This window comes from Chiloscyllium punctatum, chromosome 1, assembly GCF_047496795.1.
Source record: "Chiloscyllium punctatum isolate Juve2018m chromosome 1, sChiPun1.3, whole genome shotgun sequence".
Lineage (NCBI taxonomy): Eukaryota > Metazoa > Chordata > Chondrichthyes > Orectolobiformes > Hemiscylliidae > Chiloscyllium > Chiloscyllium punctatum.
This window is the reverse complement of record NC_092739.1, coordinates 123,573,229-123,589,603: the sequence shown is the minus strand read 5'-3', so window position 1 is coordinate 123,589,603 and position 16,375 is coordinate 123,573,229. Positions and strand designations below refer to the sequence as shown.

The following is a 16,375-nucleotide window of genomic DNA, read 5'->3' as shown; positions in this document are numbered from 1 at the left end:
CGAAACGTCGATTTCGAAGCTACTTGGATGCTGCCTGAACTGCTGTGCTCTTCCAACACCACTAATCCAGAATGTAAATTGAATTTGAAGACTTGCCTATTGCCACTAAGCTTAAGTGCTAGATTTTCGATCTCATAAAAATGTGACCCCACAGCGGTAAGGCACTGAGTTGAATTGTTCCAGCCCCCATTGATGTGGAAAATGATGAGTAAGCTGCAAAAATATCGTGAATTTGAAAACTGAGATTTTCAACAAGTCTGATTTTGTACCCAAGCTTTGACAGTTTGAGACAAGAATCTTGCGAATGAACAGAGAGGGGCCAGTTGCATAAAATCCTATCTTGTTATTATGTGCTCTTGTCTTATATATATCCAGTTTGCTATTCGCCCACACAGCAGAGAGAAATTGGTCAGTGACAATTCCTGATAAGGAAGTCAGAGTGGGTATCCATAATCTGCAGCTCACTCCTTGCTCCTTCTGACCTCCATCTCAGTCCACAGTCCCCAGCAGCCTCTGGAGATACTCCATGGGCAGTAACTCCCTGTACCCTCACCACATCATTATGGCAAAGCTCCAACTCACTATAATTCTCCACTTTAACACTGACCGCTAGAGTTCACCAACACCTTACATTGTGATGCTGCTGCCTTGCCACTTGAGTGCTGGGACGGGGAACCATCTCATGGCTGGTGCAAGGTGTTTCACAAGGTATTTACCCACACTTTTACTGTTTACACACTTTGCATCTACTTGGATGTTCATAGTGTCTCCACCTTGCCTTGCCTTTTAAGACAAACACAAAACTGGGCAACTTGTTGCAATTGCCAGTAGTGGGTGGGGGGTATATGTTGCTGCATGGCATTGCTGCTGCACTAATGTCACCCTCTACGGCATGTGCCAGCAACTTACATGGCACATACACAATCTACTTGAACTAAATGGCTATGTAACAAAGTCTAAGGAGAATAGTCCTCAGTCGGGTCAAGGATGACTAAAGTCAGACAGACGGTAATGACAAAGTAAGTCAACAGCATCATCTGATATCAGTCCAAGGGCTTGGATACAGCCAGGCGGGTGCTTGGGGTGGTGATCATCAGAGGTTCCATAACATTTCAGTCCAGGGAGTCAGACATGGTCAGTCCTGCAGGTCCAGGACAACTAACAGGGGATGACTGGTAAGTCAGTTGGGGTATTGTACAGAGGTCAATCAGGGGTTTAGTCGTTCATCTGTCAGGGCTGTGCTTTCAAATTGGTCACTGGGAAAGGCCATGGTCAGCCCTAAACAATGACAAAGTATTATGCTAGTGCTTGGTGTTAGGGAAAGTCAGAGCTCTAAAATAGGACAATGTTAAGAATGTGTCGCTTGGTAGCTGCAGTTACAACAACAGTTGATATAACAAGATGCTGATGTAAAGAAGCAACACAATTACAAATGTGTGGTTCTATTTCAAATGATTCTATTTCACTAATACTAATTACATCTCTCCAAAGCTCTTATTCTTTTATTTCTCTCTTACTTTGTGTACTGTGACTGTCTATTCATGGCTGACAACTTTAAATATGGTGCCAACAGCAGGAATCCCAGAACATCCCAGCAGTGGCAAATATGTCCACTGGTGGTAAGAGCAAGAAAGTGCGAGTGAGGCACAAAAATGCTTAGTGCATATGTAATGAGGTGAGCTGTGGCATTAGTGAGACTGTACCTGGAATAATAACATATCACCTTTGTCCCTTTTTCTGAGGAGGGATATTGTGGCACTGGAGACAGTTCAGTGGAGGTTTACAAGATTGGTTCCAGAGTTGAGGGGTTGAACTTATGAAGAAATACTGAACAGATTTGGCTGATACTCTGTGGAGTTTAGAAGAATGAGAGATATAACTGAGGTATATAAGATGCTAAAAGGGAATAACAAAGTAGACGTAGACATTATGTGTGCTTTTGAGGGGTAATCTAGAATGAGAGGTTACAGTTTTAAAATAAAGGGTCGCAATTTTAAAATGGAGATGAGGAAAAATGACTTCTCTCAAAGGCTGGAATTCCTTCCCCCAGAATGCACTGAATGCAGGACATTGAATATATGGGAATATTTCACTAATAATGAGTTGAAGAATCATGGAGAGCATGTAGAAAAATGGAGTTGAGGACAAGATGAGATCAGTCATGATCATATTAAATGGTGGAACAGGCTCAAGGGACTGAACTACCTACTCCCGCTCCTAGCTTTTTTGTTCTTTTGAACTACTGGAGTTTGTGGAGAGAACCTCTCCATGGGACTGCCTGGAATTGATACTGAGCCAGTCTGTTAGAAAAGATCAGCCTGTGGGTTTTGCTAAAATGTTCAAGTGGAAAGAAATGGCGCAAAGGAAACATTTCACAGCTGACACAGCTTGTCAATTTTGTTTACTCAAAATATCTTTCGTTCTTGAACAAGATACTTTGAAGCCAGGAAAGCCAATTGATTTATTCACTTGTACATTTCATCAAGCAATTCATTGTTTTTAATTAATCCATGGGATATAGGCGTCACTGGCTGGCCATAATTTACTGCGAATGCCTAACTGCCCTTTACAGGTGGGTGACTAGATTGATTCCAGAGAGAGGGGTTTGTGAACAGTCTTTTTAGAGAGCAGTAATGAATTTACTGTAGGTACACCCATAATGCCTTTACGGAAAGAATTCCAGGATTTTTGATCCAGCGATAGTAAAGGATCAGCAATATATTTCCAAGTCAGGATGATGGTGGTCTTGTAGTGGAGCTTGAAGGGGTGATGTTCCCATCTATCTGCTATCCTTGTCCTTCTACTTGGTAGTGACCATAGGTTTGATCTAAAATACTTCCCAGATCTTTATCTCCATTGCTTTTTTGGAGGAAGAAATTTCAGACATCAGTCTTAAAGTTACCCAATGCTTTCTCTCTTTATCCTACTCTTTGCTTTAAGTTAATCAATATTAAGGATTTTTCTTTTTCATCCACAACTATTATATAATTATCTAAGATCAACTCCCAGAAGTTCTTTTTCCCTAACCAGAATGCCCAGACCTCTCCCACCTTTCATCACCAGCCAGTCTATGACATGAAGGATCTCCCTTTTAGCCTTCTTGATGAGACATATTATAAACCTGAGCCTTTATTTTCTTGCTTGCAAATCCATCAGACAAGATAATATTTTCCTTGATTCTCTCTTAGTACTCTGCAATAACTATCACATATCACTAGGAATTCCTTCATTTTGAAGATTTTTTGTTTTATTCTACAATTCCATCTCATTTATACCAGTCAATAATTATACCTCTATTTTGAGAAGTCTGTAGTTCTTATTCCCTTCTTAAATTTCTAGTTCTTTCATTCTGCATTTTAGGTTTATTTTCTTCAATTACTATTTAAGAAGCTTCTTTCTTGTAACTTCCTTTCTCTTTGCTCAAATAACTTGTCCATATCAGTTAGAATGGTTTTCAAAATTTCCCTGCAACTCCACCACTTAAAACCACCATGGCTAACAAGATTGGATTCTGCCTGCAGAGTATCTTGTGTTTGACAATTATCCAGTGGCAATCAAATGTGTGTGGCTTCTGTCTAATAAAGCACCAGCAGTATTATTCCCAGCAAGAGTTGGAATGGTAACTATACTAAGAAAGATTTGTTGCCTTTATTCCTGTGAATCAGGATGATCAGCCTAAAGGATATTATATCCAAGTTTTGTTAGAAAATGACTCTGGTCACTTAGTTTCAGACATTGAATGCAAAGTCAGGAATTGTTTTGACAAATTTCCTCATTCTTTAATCCCATACACAAAGATGATTTTGTCACAGTTGTTTAACTAGCTGATCTTGTTTTTCTATTATGGCTGCAATTGAGCTGTAGCTCTGTCCCCATGCAGAGCTTCTTTGTCAATTGACTGGATTCTGAAGATGGCTTTCCAGTTTGAAGGACTTTATGAGATACAAGTTTTGGGTACTAAGATATGCTCCAGGGACACCTTTAGAGGGGTTAAGTACACTTGAGGCTGAGGTGGGAATCAGGTAGCCTTAGAGATGTTGAAATTTGGGGTTTAGTGAACTCTTGGGCTTGTTAACGGTAGAGAAAAATCTACTTAAAAATTGCCTAAAACTCTTGGAACTGCCAAACCTGTCTACAATTGTCAAATTTATTTTAATGAAAGTAAGTGTTTATTTTCAATGAATTGTAGTCTGCAATAGATAACTATAAGGAAACCATCTTATTGTTTTCTCCTGTTTCTGGGTACTAATGGATACAAAGTGAATTGGCATGGTAGATGAAGGAGAAAAGGTGAAATTACAGTTTGGAATGAGTTGCACTAAGTTAGCAGAGAAGGTTCAAGACACTGTAGGGGATTGGTGAGAGGCATGGAGTGGCATTAGGATGAGGAATAATGGCAATTCCTCGACATTATGTGGTATGGATGGGGTGGGTGGGGAATGGGGGAGATGAGGGAGAAATGAGGGTTAAGGCCAGGAAGGATTTCTTTGTTTTTCTGTTTTAATTTTGGGACATAATGCCGAGGCAAAAATAGGCTATCCACGCAATCTAGTATGGTCATTGGCAATCTCTTCGGCACTTCATGGATCATCCATGCTGAATTTCAATTTAACCAGCTCCAGGACCCAAAATGGTGGCCATTGTTAAGTTGGAAGCTCTCCTATCTCTATAGGCTAGACCTGCACATGAACATCCTGAAATGTTAGTGCTTGAGCGATTGGTCCATAAAAAATATATGAAATATTTATGCAATTAGACACAGGTAAATCTAGAATAAATTCTACAGGAGGATAAGGGATTTGGTTCAAATAAGGAAAAGTTAAATTTAGGACTGAGATAAGGAAATTCAACATCAAAAAACTGATCAGAATAAACTTTTAGGAGGAGTAGTGCCAATTGAGTAATCGAAAAAGAAACAATTCCATGATGAAATTGACATAGCTTAAAATGTCTCTGAAAATATACTAACATCGCATGGATAGCTGTCCTCATACAAGTTGGATTGGTTATTATGTGAAAAGAGATCTGTTAATTTGAGGCTCACGTATTTACTCAAATATTCTTCAAGGTTATACATTTTGAGAAAATATTTTGTTACCAAGGACTGAAATTTTGCATTCAATATTGTTAATGCTGAGCTTTGTTTTAATTCCAAGAAATGGTTTTAAATAATGGAGAGGGTGCTAAAAGCATCAACCAGCAGCATATTTATAAATATCAACTCTAATCCAGTACTGCAGCAATTCAGTATAATTTATAACTCTATCCAATTCTGTAACGGATGTTAAGTAACTGTTTTAGCTTGACGAATGTCTGATTTATGTATAATATTTCCTTATTCAGAATGATTGAAGAGTGGGAATGGTTACATCAATTTAATGATGCAACTTAAACAATTAGAAAAAATGTTCATCTGTAAACTTCACAAAGACTGAAAATTAATTTAAAAAGTCTCGTCTCCAGTGGCTGAATTTTGCAAAACTTCTCCCAAATTCCATCAGACAGAACTTATGAGTAATTCAAAGAATATCATGAAATGCTAAGGCCTGTAACATTATCACACCTGCCTCACCTAACTAAGCTGGCTTTAATAGTAACATGGAGCTTTATTTTCTCCTTCTCATTTCCATGTATGTTCCGTGCATGCAAAGCAAGACAAACCAACCCGGCCAATTACCACCTCATCAATCTACTCTCGATCATCAGTAAAGTGATGGTAGGTGTCATCAACAGTGCTATCAAGCAGCACCTGTTCAGCAATAACCTTTTCAGTGATGCCCAGTTTGGGTTCCGCCAGGGTCTCTCAGCTCCTGACCTCAAGAGAGCCTTGGTTCAAACATGGACAAAAGAACTGAATCCAGATGTGAGGTGAGAATGACAGTTATTGACATCAAGGCTATATTTAACCAAGTGTTGCATCAAACTCTGAAGTCAATGGGAATCATGGAGGAAAACTCTCCATTGGATAGTGTCATACCTGACACAAAGGTTTTACCTGGTTTTAGGCACTATGTGCACCCTATTTTCACACTGTTTGGGAAAATAGATTGTTTTAGTCTTAGAAGGTCAACTAACTTGCAGACGAAGGCAGCCAAGGGGACAACAGTTGTCCTGATGTATCAAGTGTTGGCTGAGAGGGTTTAGACAAGTGATTGACATAAAATGCCAGCCTCCTCAAAAGGAGCAAATGGAAAGACTGAGAAGAACAAGCTACTACCTTCTTAGGAGAAAGTCAGAAGTTATCCTTCAAAAGCTCGAGGGCAGATCAAAGACTATTACCTCCAAAGATGACAGTCTCTTACTGGAAAACCACTCCATTCTACAAAAATGGGATTGCTAAAGTTTTCTCATCTGTCACAGGTCATAGATTTCCTTTGACAAAGGGTCAGTTAGACTCAAAACGTCAGCTCTTTTCTCTCCTTACAGATGCTGCCAGACCTGCTGAGATTTTCCAGCATTTTCTCTTTTGGTCATAGATTTCCTTTCTTTATCTAACTGAATGCTGCATCATATCTAAAGTGCTGCTTTTCAACAAATTGAATAAACTATTTGAAAATTACTTACAAATAGTCGATTGCCTATATTAGGTAACCGTAATCATGAACGTTCCAAAAGCAACAGCAATGAGGCCAGTATATGCCCAATGTCAATGCCCATGGAAAGAAGGGGTGTGAGCCATTGCAGTCTGGAAAGGGTACCTGAAATACTGGTGACTTTTGTTGAAGGAGGAGACCCAGAGGAGCAAGTTTAGGTAACAATAGCATTCTAATGGATGCAAATAGGTTGCTCTCTACTCACTAGCGAGATTCTTGCCTCACCATTCAAAACCTGGCTATTGAATCAGATATTTTGCTCTCAATATTGACATTTTCATTCCTGACTTGTCTCACCAAAGTCTACATCATTCAGATTCCACTCTCAGAACTGTATGCATTATTGACTGTCAACATACTCTCTTCCTTTTCTCTGTGCTTCCTACTCCCTCACAAACTCTCTTGTTCTTGCTACATCAGGGTAGAAGCTAGAAATTCCTCCACAGTGTCACTATTATTCAGAAGACATTAATTCATTTTGTGTACTAGTCTATCATCATTCTTTGCACCATCTCTAGTAAAACCTCCTAGAATATTCTCATCTGGAGTTTTCAGTCTCTCTGCAACCTTATCCATCCTTCTCTAAGCACGTTTTAATGGGTTGAACTTCCAGTCTGTCAGCAGTGGCCTTCTCTTATTTACTATTCTCTCTAAACCACCTTCACTTGCCTTGCCATCATCTTCTGGGAATCCTATCTTTTCCATTCTTAACCCCTACCTGCCTTCAATATTTTCCACTTTGACAACGTTTTTTTGTTTCTTGTGATATCTTCCTCCCATTCGGACCTTCCCCTGAGATATTTCTGGGTTTGCCAAATACTATAGAAATACATATTTATGTTTGTTTACAGAAAACATCATGGAAACCTGAACAAAATAACTCAATAATGTATATTGTATCTTGTTCTGCTTCCTCCTCTTCTTTTAACAATGGAATAAATAGTGCCCCAAGCACAACAGTGGAAATGCAATGTAAATGATGCAATTTAGTCATATATTATAAATGCAAATTCTCCCAGATGAAATAATTATATCAGACTTAAAATAAATTTCCATTTGTTATTTTAATTTATATTGGTTAGTGGCACAACATTCAAACGTATTGCAGATACTTGGATTGGAGTTTATTCAAATGACCAAGAATGTATATAATCATTATGAATCAAAATTAACATAGAAAAACCAGTGTGAAAATACCTTGAGCTAAAAGAGCAATATTCATTTTTCAACAGCTCCCAAGAACCAAATGACTATTTATAACACCATTGATTACATTTTTCAAGACAAATTGTGATTTATGTGCTATTGTGCCTACTCTACAGACTGTCATATCCAAAAAAAGAGTTTGTTTTAAGGAGGAAGGATTCCCAACAGTCTACTGTCACACAGCAGGGAAACAGACCTTTCAATCCAATTCGTTGATACCAACCAAGTTTCCCAAACTAAACTACTTCCACTTGACTACATTTGGCCCATTTCCCTCTAACTCTTTCCTATTCATGCACCTATCCAAATGTCTTTTAAATGTTGTAACTTTACCCACATCTACCACTTCCTTTGGCAGTTCATTCCACATATGAAGCACCTTCTGTGTGAAAAGGTCGTCACTCAGGTCCCTTCTTAATCTCTCTCCTCTCACCTTAAAAAATATACCTCCTAGTTTTGAACACCCCCACCTTGGGTAAAGACCTTCGCTATTCATCCTATCAATGTTCCCTCATGAGTTTATAAACCTCCATAAGGTCACCCCTCAACTTCTTGTGCTCCACTGAAAAAGTCCTAGCCTATCTAGCCCCTCCTAATAACTCAAACCCTCTAGTCCCAGAAACATCCTGTTAAATCTTTCCTGAACCTTCTTCCTATAGCAGGGTGACCGGAACTGCACATAGTACTCCAAAAGTGGCCTCACTGACATCCTGCAAATATGGCAACTCAACCCCTATACTCAGTGGTCTGAGCAATGAAAGCAAGCATGCCAAAATGTCTTCTTAGCCACCATGTTTACCTGTGACACAAGTTTCAAAGAACTATGCACCTGAAACCCTAGGTCTCTCTGTTCGACAGCACTCCCCAGGGCCCTACCATTAACTGTGTCAGTCCTGTCCTTCTTTGCTTTGCCAAAACGCAATATCTCGTAACTATCCAAGTTAAACTCCAAATATTTTCAATATTGTTAATATTATAAAAGCAATGAGACACGTAGTGTGTAGAAAACGGATTGAAGCACTTACATGAGTAAATTGCTGAAAAAATAGCATTAATACACAAGCCCCAACTTCCTATTTCAACACCTCGCTCGTAAGTAAGGTATGAGGTAGAGTTGTGTTCTGCATATGGATTTCCTTTATACATTACCTGAGAGATTAAAATAAATAAAGTCAAATTATTATAGAAGAAATATGAATATAATATACTTTTACATAAGAAAAACTGTCCTCTTCTTGAGCTAAATAGAAAGTGAAGTTGAAGGAACTACTTTACTAAACTCATAAAAGTCATGATTATCGCATCCACCTAGGATTAATGAAGACAAGAACATAAAGAATAGGAATTGGTATAGACCCTTTGACCCACTCTGCTAGTCTGGATCTTCTACATCAACTCAAAAAGCTACTAACCTCTGTCTTGAGTACAAAATTTGTTTCTGAGAGAGAAACAGCCTGTGAATGAAGGAGCAGCATGAATAGGAGAGACTAGGACCCAAGGGTACAGCATCAGAGTGATGGGTCAACCCTTTAGAATTGAGATGAGAAGGAATTTCTTCAGCCAGAGGGCAGTGAATCTGTGGAACCCATTGTCCCAGAAGCCTGTGGAGACCAAGCCATTAAGCGTCTTTAAGAAAGAGACTGTGAGGTCTCGATTAGTAAAGGGATCAAAGGTACATGGAGAAGGCAGGGGAATGGGGTTGTGAAAACATATCAGTCATAATTGAATGGAGAAGCAGTCTTGATGGGCCAAATGGCCTAATTCTGTTCCTATATCTTATGGGTACAACATAAACACTACTTTGGACCGTTTAGGGCCTCACACATCCATCGGAACTTTATGGCATATGCCTCTATTTATAAAACCAAGTATCTTTTTAAACAGCTAAGTCAACTTGCCAACTTTTACAGATTTGAATCTGTAACCCAAGTTTTTATGACCATGAATCCCGAGTAAAATTTGATTGGTATTGACTCTCCTCAGTCTTCCACTGAAAAGACATCATTTCATTCTTCCTTGCATTAACACAATCTGCTTTGTGCCTGCCTATTTAGCCATTGACATCCTTCTGAAGTCAGCTATTACCATCCTTGCTGTTCACCATGTGTCTGAATTTTATGCCTCCTGAAAGTTTTGAAAAAATATAGTGTTCAGGACATGCGATGCTACTTAAAGGTATTACCAATGCTGCATTGTCAGGTTTGACAGCCTCTTACAAAAAATCCAGAGTGTTCTGTGTGCATTGTCCCAAATAATTTTTCTTGTTGGGCCAGCTAAGTTAATTTGACTGGGTCAGTTTCCAAATGATCATCTTCTACAGACAGCAGCATAACTGGACCAAGTAAAGTTATTGCCCATTTTGCATTTGCACAAGACGGAAAAATCATGAGCAAAATTAGATCCAAAACAAGAGGACTTGGTTTAAGGTGAGAGGGGACCTAAGGGGCAACTGTTTCATGCAGAGGGTGGTGCATATATGGAATGAGCTGCCAGAGGAAGTGGTGGAGGGTGGTACAATTACAACATTTAAAAGGCATCTGGATGGGTACATGAATAGGAAGCATTAAGAGGGATATGGGCCAAATGTTGGCAAATGGGACTAAATTAATTTATGACATCTGGTCAGCATGGATGAGTTGGACCAAAGAGTCTGTGTCCATGTTATACATCTCTCTCTATGACTCTAACGTGAAGACTGACAAAGAAGCTGGAATTAAATTGTACATCTGGGTAAAGTGATCATCTGTGTTCTCTAAAATAACTGCTTCTCATCTCAATTTATACTGCGATTTATTCTTTGTACATGCCCTTCCATTATAAGATCATGGCTGATTTGCATAGGCCTCAATGTTTACACTCGCTCCTCATAGTTATCAAATAGTTGGTATTTCAAAGCCCTCTCTACCTCCTCTTTAAATACTTCCAATGATCCAACCTCCATAACAGATCACAGCACATCAGTTTGAAACATATATTATTAGTCTTTTGTCCCTTTAAATTATATAAATTTGATCAAGATTAGGGAATGTTTCCTCTAATTGTTCTTGGCAGTAAGATATTAAAATGTTTTTTGTACTCTAGGTCACCACTTGGCTACACCCAGGTAACCTTAACCAATCTTGTCAACTTGGCTGAGTGGGAAATGCTCTCTTAAGCCTCATTAAGATCCTTAGCACATAATTTAGGCAGCTTGAATACAAGGAACTCAGAGAGCACTCTGTTCTTACAACTGCAATATTTCAGATGAAGTAATCATATGATATTGGAAATATTTAATTTCGTTTTTTTTTAACTGTACACTGTTCTGCTTGCGATCTGTAGGTTTAAATCTTTGACTTCACTGATTTTTTTAACCTAATTAATACTTAAGCAGTTGTCACAGATTGGATTTACAGAACTAAATTTAATTGAGTGCATTTTTGCCCAGTGAAAGTTAGAAAATTGTTTTTGAAATGTTAACATCGAACATAGTTAATTTCCCGGGAATAATTTAGTCTGTGCACCAAATGTTGGAACTCTAGGGAGGTATTATGCTTTGCTTTCTATTCCAATCTCAGTGATGTGTTGTCTGCAGGGTATCTATCCAGATTAGGTGCAGGTTGGATACTGCTAACTCTGACTTGACTTCGATCTGCTGGCAGTTGAATGTCATGTACATTTTGTGATTTCGTAAACTATCTTGGATTTGACAATCTTCTTTGCATTTACATTACTGCATTGCTGGTGTCTCTCATTGCATTGCACTGTAGAAGATTTCTATACTGAGTTTACATTGCTCATTGATTTATTTAAAATCTTTTGAATTTTTCTTGATGTCAGCCAACAAAATTCTCTTAAATTCAGTCAGTATTAATTCAAATATGCAATTATTTAGTGTTTGAAGTTCATCTGAGCAAAGTTAGGCATAGAAACTGTAAAACTTTAATGTTTTTGCCATTGGTTGAATTGTCTCTAGTCTTCCCTCTATCTTATCAACTCAGTTTGGGTACTGACCTCTACACCACTGCTCCCCAGACGCCTCCACCCCCCAACCCCCCCCACTCCACCTCCTCCCCCCCCCCCCCCCCCCACCCCCCCGCCATTTATTTCTCTACCCTGTAGGCTTCCTGCCTGGATTCCTGATGAAGGGCTTTTGCCTGAGACATTGATTTTCCTGCTGCTCGGATGCTGCCCGACCTGCTGTGCTTTTCCAGCACCACTCTGATCTAGAATCTGGTTTACAGCATCTGCAGTCCTCACTTTTACCTAGTTTATATGATCACATCTATCTACTCAACTTGAGCTCATCCAAAGATCAGCAGTGAGTTGCTCAGTCAATATTCCACCTTCAATCCACCCCTGATCATAGATTCAAAGTGATAATCAGTCTTCTTGTTTGGTGCCTGATCTTATTGAATGGCAGTGCATTGCCTGCCCCTCTTCCATGCCGGATATCCTTGGAGAAGGAGTGTGTAGTGTCTACCAACACCCTCAAGGTTTTCAGGACAGGTAGGCACCATTGGGTGTTATTTCCTCATCTGATTCTATCCCCCTTTCACTTTTTGATCATGTAGCATTGCCCTTTGAGGAGTCAGGCACTGCTTGTCACTGGCCACTCAGGTGTTTCCTTTCTTCCTCGTGATGGAACATGAATAAAGATTTGTGCACTTGGTGTTTTTCACTGTGTCTCACATCTGCACAATCACAACATGTGTGCTGGGGTAAAAAATAAGCACTACAGCTGTTAGGAGGTAGTGTGGGGAAACAACGGGAAAACATTGAATGTCAGTGTATGCTTGAAGGGCTGAATGGCTTACCCCCGTTCCTGTTTACTATGGTACGATTATAGTCTAAGAAGGTGATTCACCATCCTCTTGTCAAGGGGAATTAGTGATGAGCAATAAATGTACACCTTACTATCCATGCTTACATCTCATGAAGGAATAAGAGGGAATAAAAACAGAAACTGTTTGTGAGCCTGCACTTTGCATAAATAATGCTGCTCTTAATTCAATAGAAGTAGAATACTTTGGAGATTCTGAGGATGTGATAAGGCACCAAATAAATGTATTTACCCAGAAAATTTGGCCAGAAAAACCTATGTCATATGGGTATCCATGAGAATGGAATGCACAAATTAGTCTTTGTTTGATTTCTTGTTAAAAATGCAATACATAATAGGTGTCAAAAAATTTGTAAGTAAATTCAAAATAAATATTATTTGTTCTTACCTGCCCCGCAAAGTCAGTGAAGAATAGCATAGTTGAGAGAAATGCTGTCCATCCTATGAGGTGACTTACACACAAGGAACGGTAATGAGAAGGCATACTGAGCAGAGCTTTAATTAGTGACTTTAGGGTTACATGTTTTGATCCCTGAAATCAAATATAAAAATATATTAGTGTAGCTAGATTCACTTTAACCACTAACCAAATGCTGTAGATGTTCACTTTCATGGATACTTAGAAAATCTAACTACACAATTAAGAAGAGGTTCAATTGATGTTCTATTTTGTGGAGCTAGAAGATATACTTGTTATAGAACGCTAATGAATCATTCCTTATCTTCATGCATGCTCACCTGTTCTGTGGTGTACATAAACATTTTCTGAGTTTATAGTCTCAATGAGATTGTGTCAGAACATGATTACAAAATGCCAAATGAAAATTTGCAATAAGAAATCCGTTTGCTTTGAAGGTTTCTATGCTATTTCAAAGGAATTATTTGTATTATTGTTAACTACCAAATACATAAAAATTTAAGAGTATATTTCATATTGAAATGACAGTTCTGCCTTGTCTGCACACAGGTAAGTTGTTTCCACCATGGCAAGCAAGGTATGATGAAAATAAATCGTTTAACAAACAATCATCGTTTGATAAACTAAGTTTAAAAAAACTTCCTCCTCATAGCAATGCCTAATTTAAAATAAAGCTTATTAAAGAAAATTACCTTTTCTTCTGATGGTTTTATGCAAGTGGTTTGCGAATTATCTTCCAATTTTCCTATCCCTGACAAAGATCGTGAATTATAAGAATTTTGATTATATTGACCACTTGCAGGACTCTCGATGGTTCCATAGGTAGGAGTATTATGTTCTAATAAATATAACTGCTGACAACCTATATCTTGACCAAATGGAATTTCTGGAATACTGAACATGTGTATTATTAGAAGTACAATGAAAATAATTGCAGCAAAAATGTAAATGACTTGATATTCAGATCCTAATATCTGACCCAGGGAAGTATTTCTCCATTCAATGGCACCAATTAGATAGCCTGCAGCACCTCCAAGGCCTATAGAAAGAGAAAGCATAATGATTAATATTTAAGCAATTTTACTGAAAGCAACTTACTGCTCTTTAACCCTATTGTGTCACCACCAATATCCCTTTCAAATAGTTTAGACAACAATTATTTCTTTCCTGCACTTTTTGAAATAGTAGATGCTGGTAATACATAAGCAACTGTCTTAGGGAAATTTCTAAATCTGACAGCCTAAGGAACCTAAATTAACAATTCTGAAGAAAGATCACTGGACCAGAAATATTAACTTTGCCGTGTCTCCACCGATGCTGCCAGAACTGCAGAGTTTTTGCAGCAATTTCTGTTTCTATTTCTGAATTAACAGGTGTCTAGGATATCAAGGATATGTGGAATATAAGCTCAACATTTTAACTCATCTGCCACCAAGTGCTGTTTGTACTCTACAACTCCTCAAAATCCCAAATCCATCGCAATCTCTTTAGCTTCAGCTCGGATATTATACTGGTCTTAAAGGCCCTCCGGAAGTATACTTTCACTAGGTGTTTGTATTGTTGGCACCATATTCTTTCTCCATCTGGTAGTATCCATTCTATTGCCTGTCTGGAGGGTTGGAAATCTGGACGGTGAGATGTAAATCTTTCCAGTCTCAGCCTTTTCTCTGTCTTGATGTCCTGTAGGTTTTGCTGTAGCACACTTCATTGGTGAAGCTGTCTCTTTAGATGACGTTAGGAATTTTATATCAGCAATGTTGTGAAAGACATCCAATTTAAGTGTTACCTTTCTACTTCTCTTTCATATCTCTTACAGTCACAGAATCATAAAATTATACAGCACAGAAACAGATCCTTTTGCCCAGCTTTGTCCATTCTGATCAGGTTTCCTAAACTGAACTAGGCCCACTTGCCTGTATTTGACCCATATCCCTCTAAATCCTTCCTATTCATGTGGCTGTCCAAATGTCTTTGAAATGTTGCAATTGTACTCACCTCTACTACTTTCTTTGGCAGCTTGTTCCATATACGCATGAACCTCTGCTTGAAAAAGTTACCTCTTAGGTCCCTTTTATATCACCCCCCTCTCACCTTATGCCCTATGCCCGCTAGTTTTCAACTCCCCTGCCCTGGGAAAAAGACCTTGGCAATTCACCTTATCTATGCCCCTTGTGATTTTATAAACCTTTATAACTTACCCCTCAACCTCCTCTCAGTAACATAGATTGCAATTAGTACTACAATAAACATGTCAGGTCACAGCTTTATGGTTATGTTGGTATGGTTGGATGCTCACATTGCATGGAGTTGCTGGAAAACTGATACTATTTCACCAATTCTTGTGTGGAGGTCAATCTCCACATGATCCTCCCTGGAATTTGTGCTTTCCATGAAGACATTTCAAATCTTCAAGGTTCTGTTGCCCAATACTGATGGGTGAACCTTGATGATGCTTAGTCATTATTGCCTTGGTGTTCTTGCAGATGATGAATAGACCAACTTTAGTGCCACTACACTCAAGACTATTGGTCCTATCTTGAAGGATGTACAATTATCTTGGTCAGCAAGATGATGTAGTCTGTGAAGTCCAAATCTTTTACTCCATATTTTTGCCTGCACTCTTTCACCTCTTTGTAGTATAGAGAATGTAGTAGATTGTTTAAAAAGAAAATTAGGAGGGTGAAGAGAGGCCATCCGGTGGTGTTGATGCCAAAGTCTACACCCGCAATTTTTATGATAAAAGTACTGATCAAGAGGAAAAGGAATGAGGACAGCATCCAGACTTGCCACACTCCTGTGTTGAAGGAACCCGTAGTGCTGGCTATTGATGCATCAGCTGCAATCAGATTATTGACTGTGAAGATGTTAATATACCATTAGTATACAATGTTGAGTCGTATAAGGCATTAGTGAGGCCTCTTCTGGAGTACTGTGTCCAGTTCTGGTCACCCAGTTGTAGGAAGGATATTACCAAGCTGGAGAGGGTTCAGAAGAGATTTGTCAATATGTTGCCAGGTATGGAAGGTTTGAGTTATAAAGAAAGGCTGGATAGACTGGGACTTATCTCATTGGAGCATGGGAGGTTCTCAGGGGACTTTATAGTAAAGTTGATAAAATAATGAGGGATATAGATAGAGTTAATGGTAGTTGTCTTTTCCCCAAGATGGAGAATCTCAAGACTAGAGAGCATATTTTTAAAGTGAGGGGAGAGAAATTTAAAAAAGACATGAGGGACAATTTTTTAAAAAAAGGGTGGTTTGTGTGTGGATTAAGCTTGCAGAGGAAGTGGTCGATGTGGGTACAATTACAATGTCGAAAAGACATTTGAATAAGCAC

General features: G+C 38.7%; 1 protein-coding gene across 1 annotated transcript in view; it reads right to left on the bottom strand.

Moving 5' to 3' along the window:
* The window catches only part of slc45a2 (solute carrier family 45 member 2), a 44,071-nt gene that overhangs the window by 15,478 nt on the left and 12,218 nt on the right, over positions 1 to 16,375 (bottom strand). The window contains exons 3-5 of the mRNA XM_072573385.1: positions 13,732 to 14,078; positions 13,010 to 13,153; positions 8,825 to 8,948 (exon numbers count right to left, since the gene is read on the bottom strand). Of these exons, the coding sequence (XP_072429486.1) occupies positions 8,825 to 8,948; positions 13,010 to 13,153; positions 13,732 to 14,078 (615 nt within the window). The remainder of the gene's footprint in view (positions 1 to 8,824; positions 8,949 to 13,009; positions 13,154 to 13,731; positions 14,079 to 16,375) is intronic.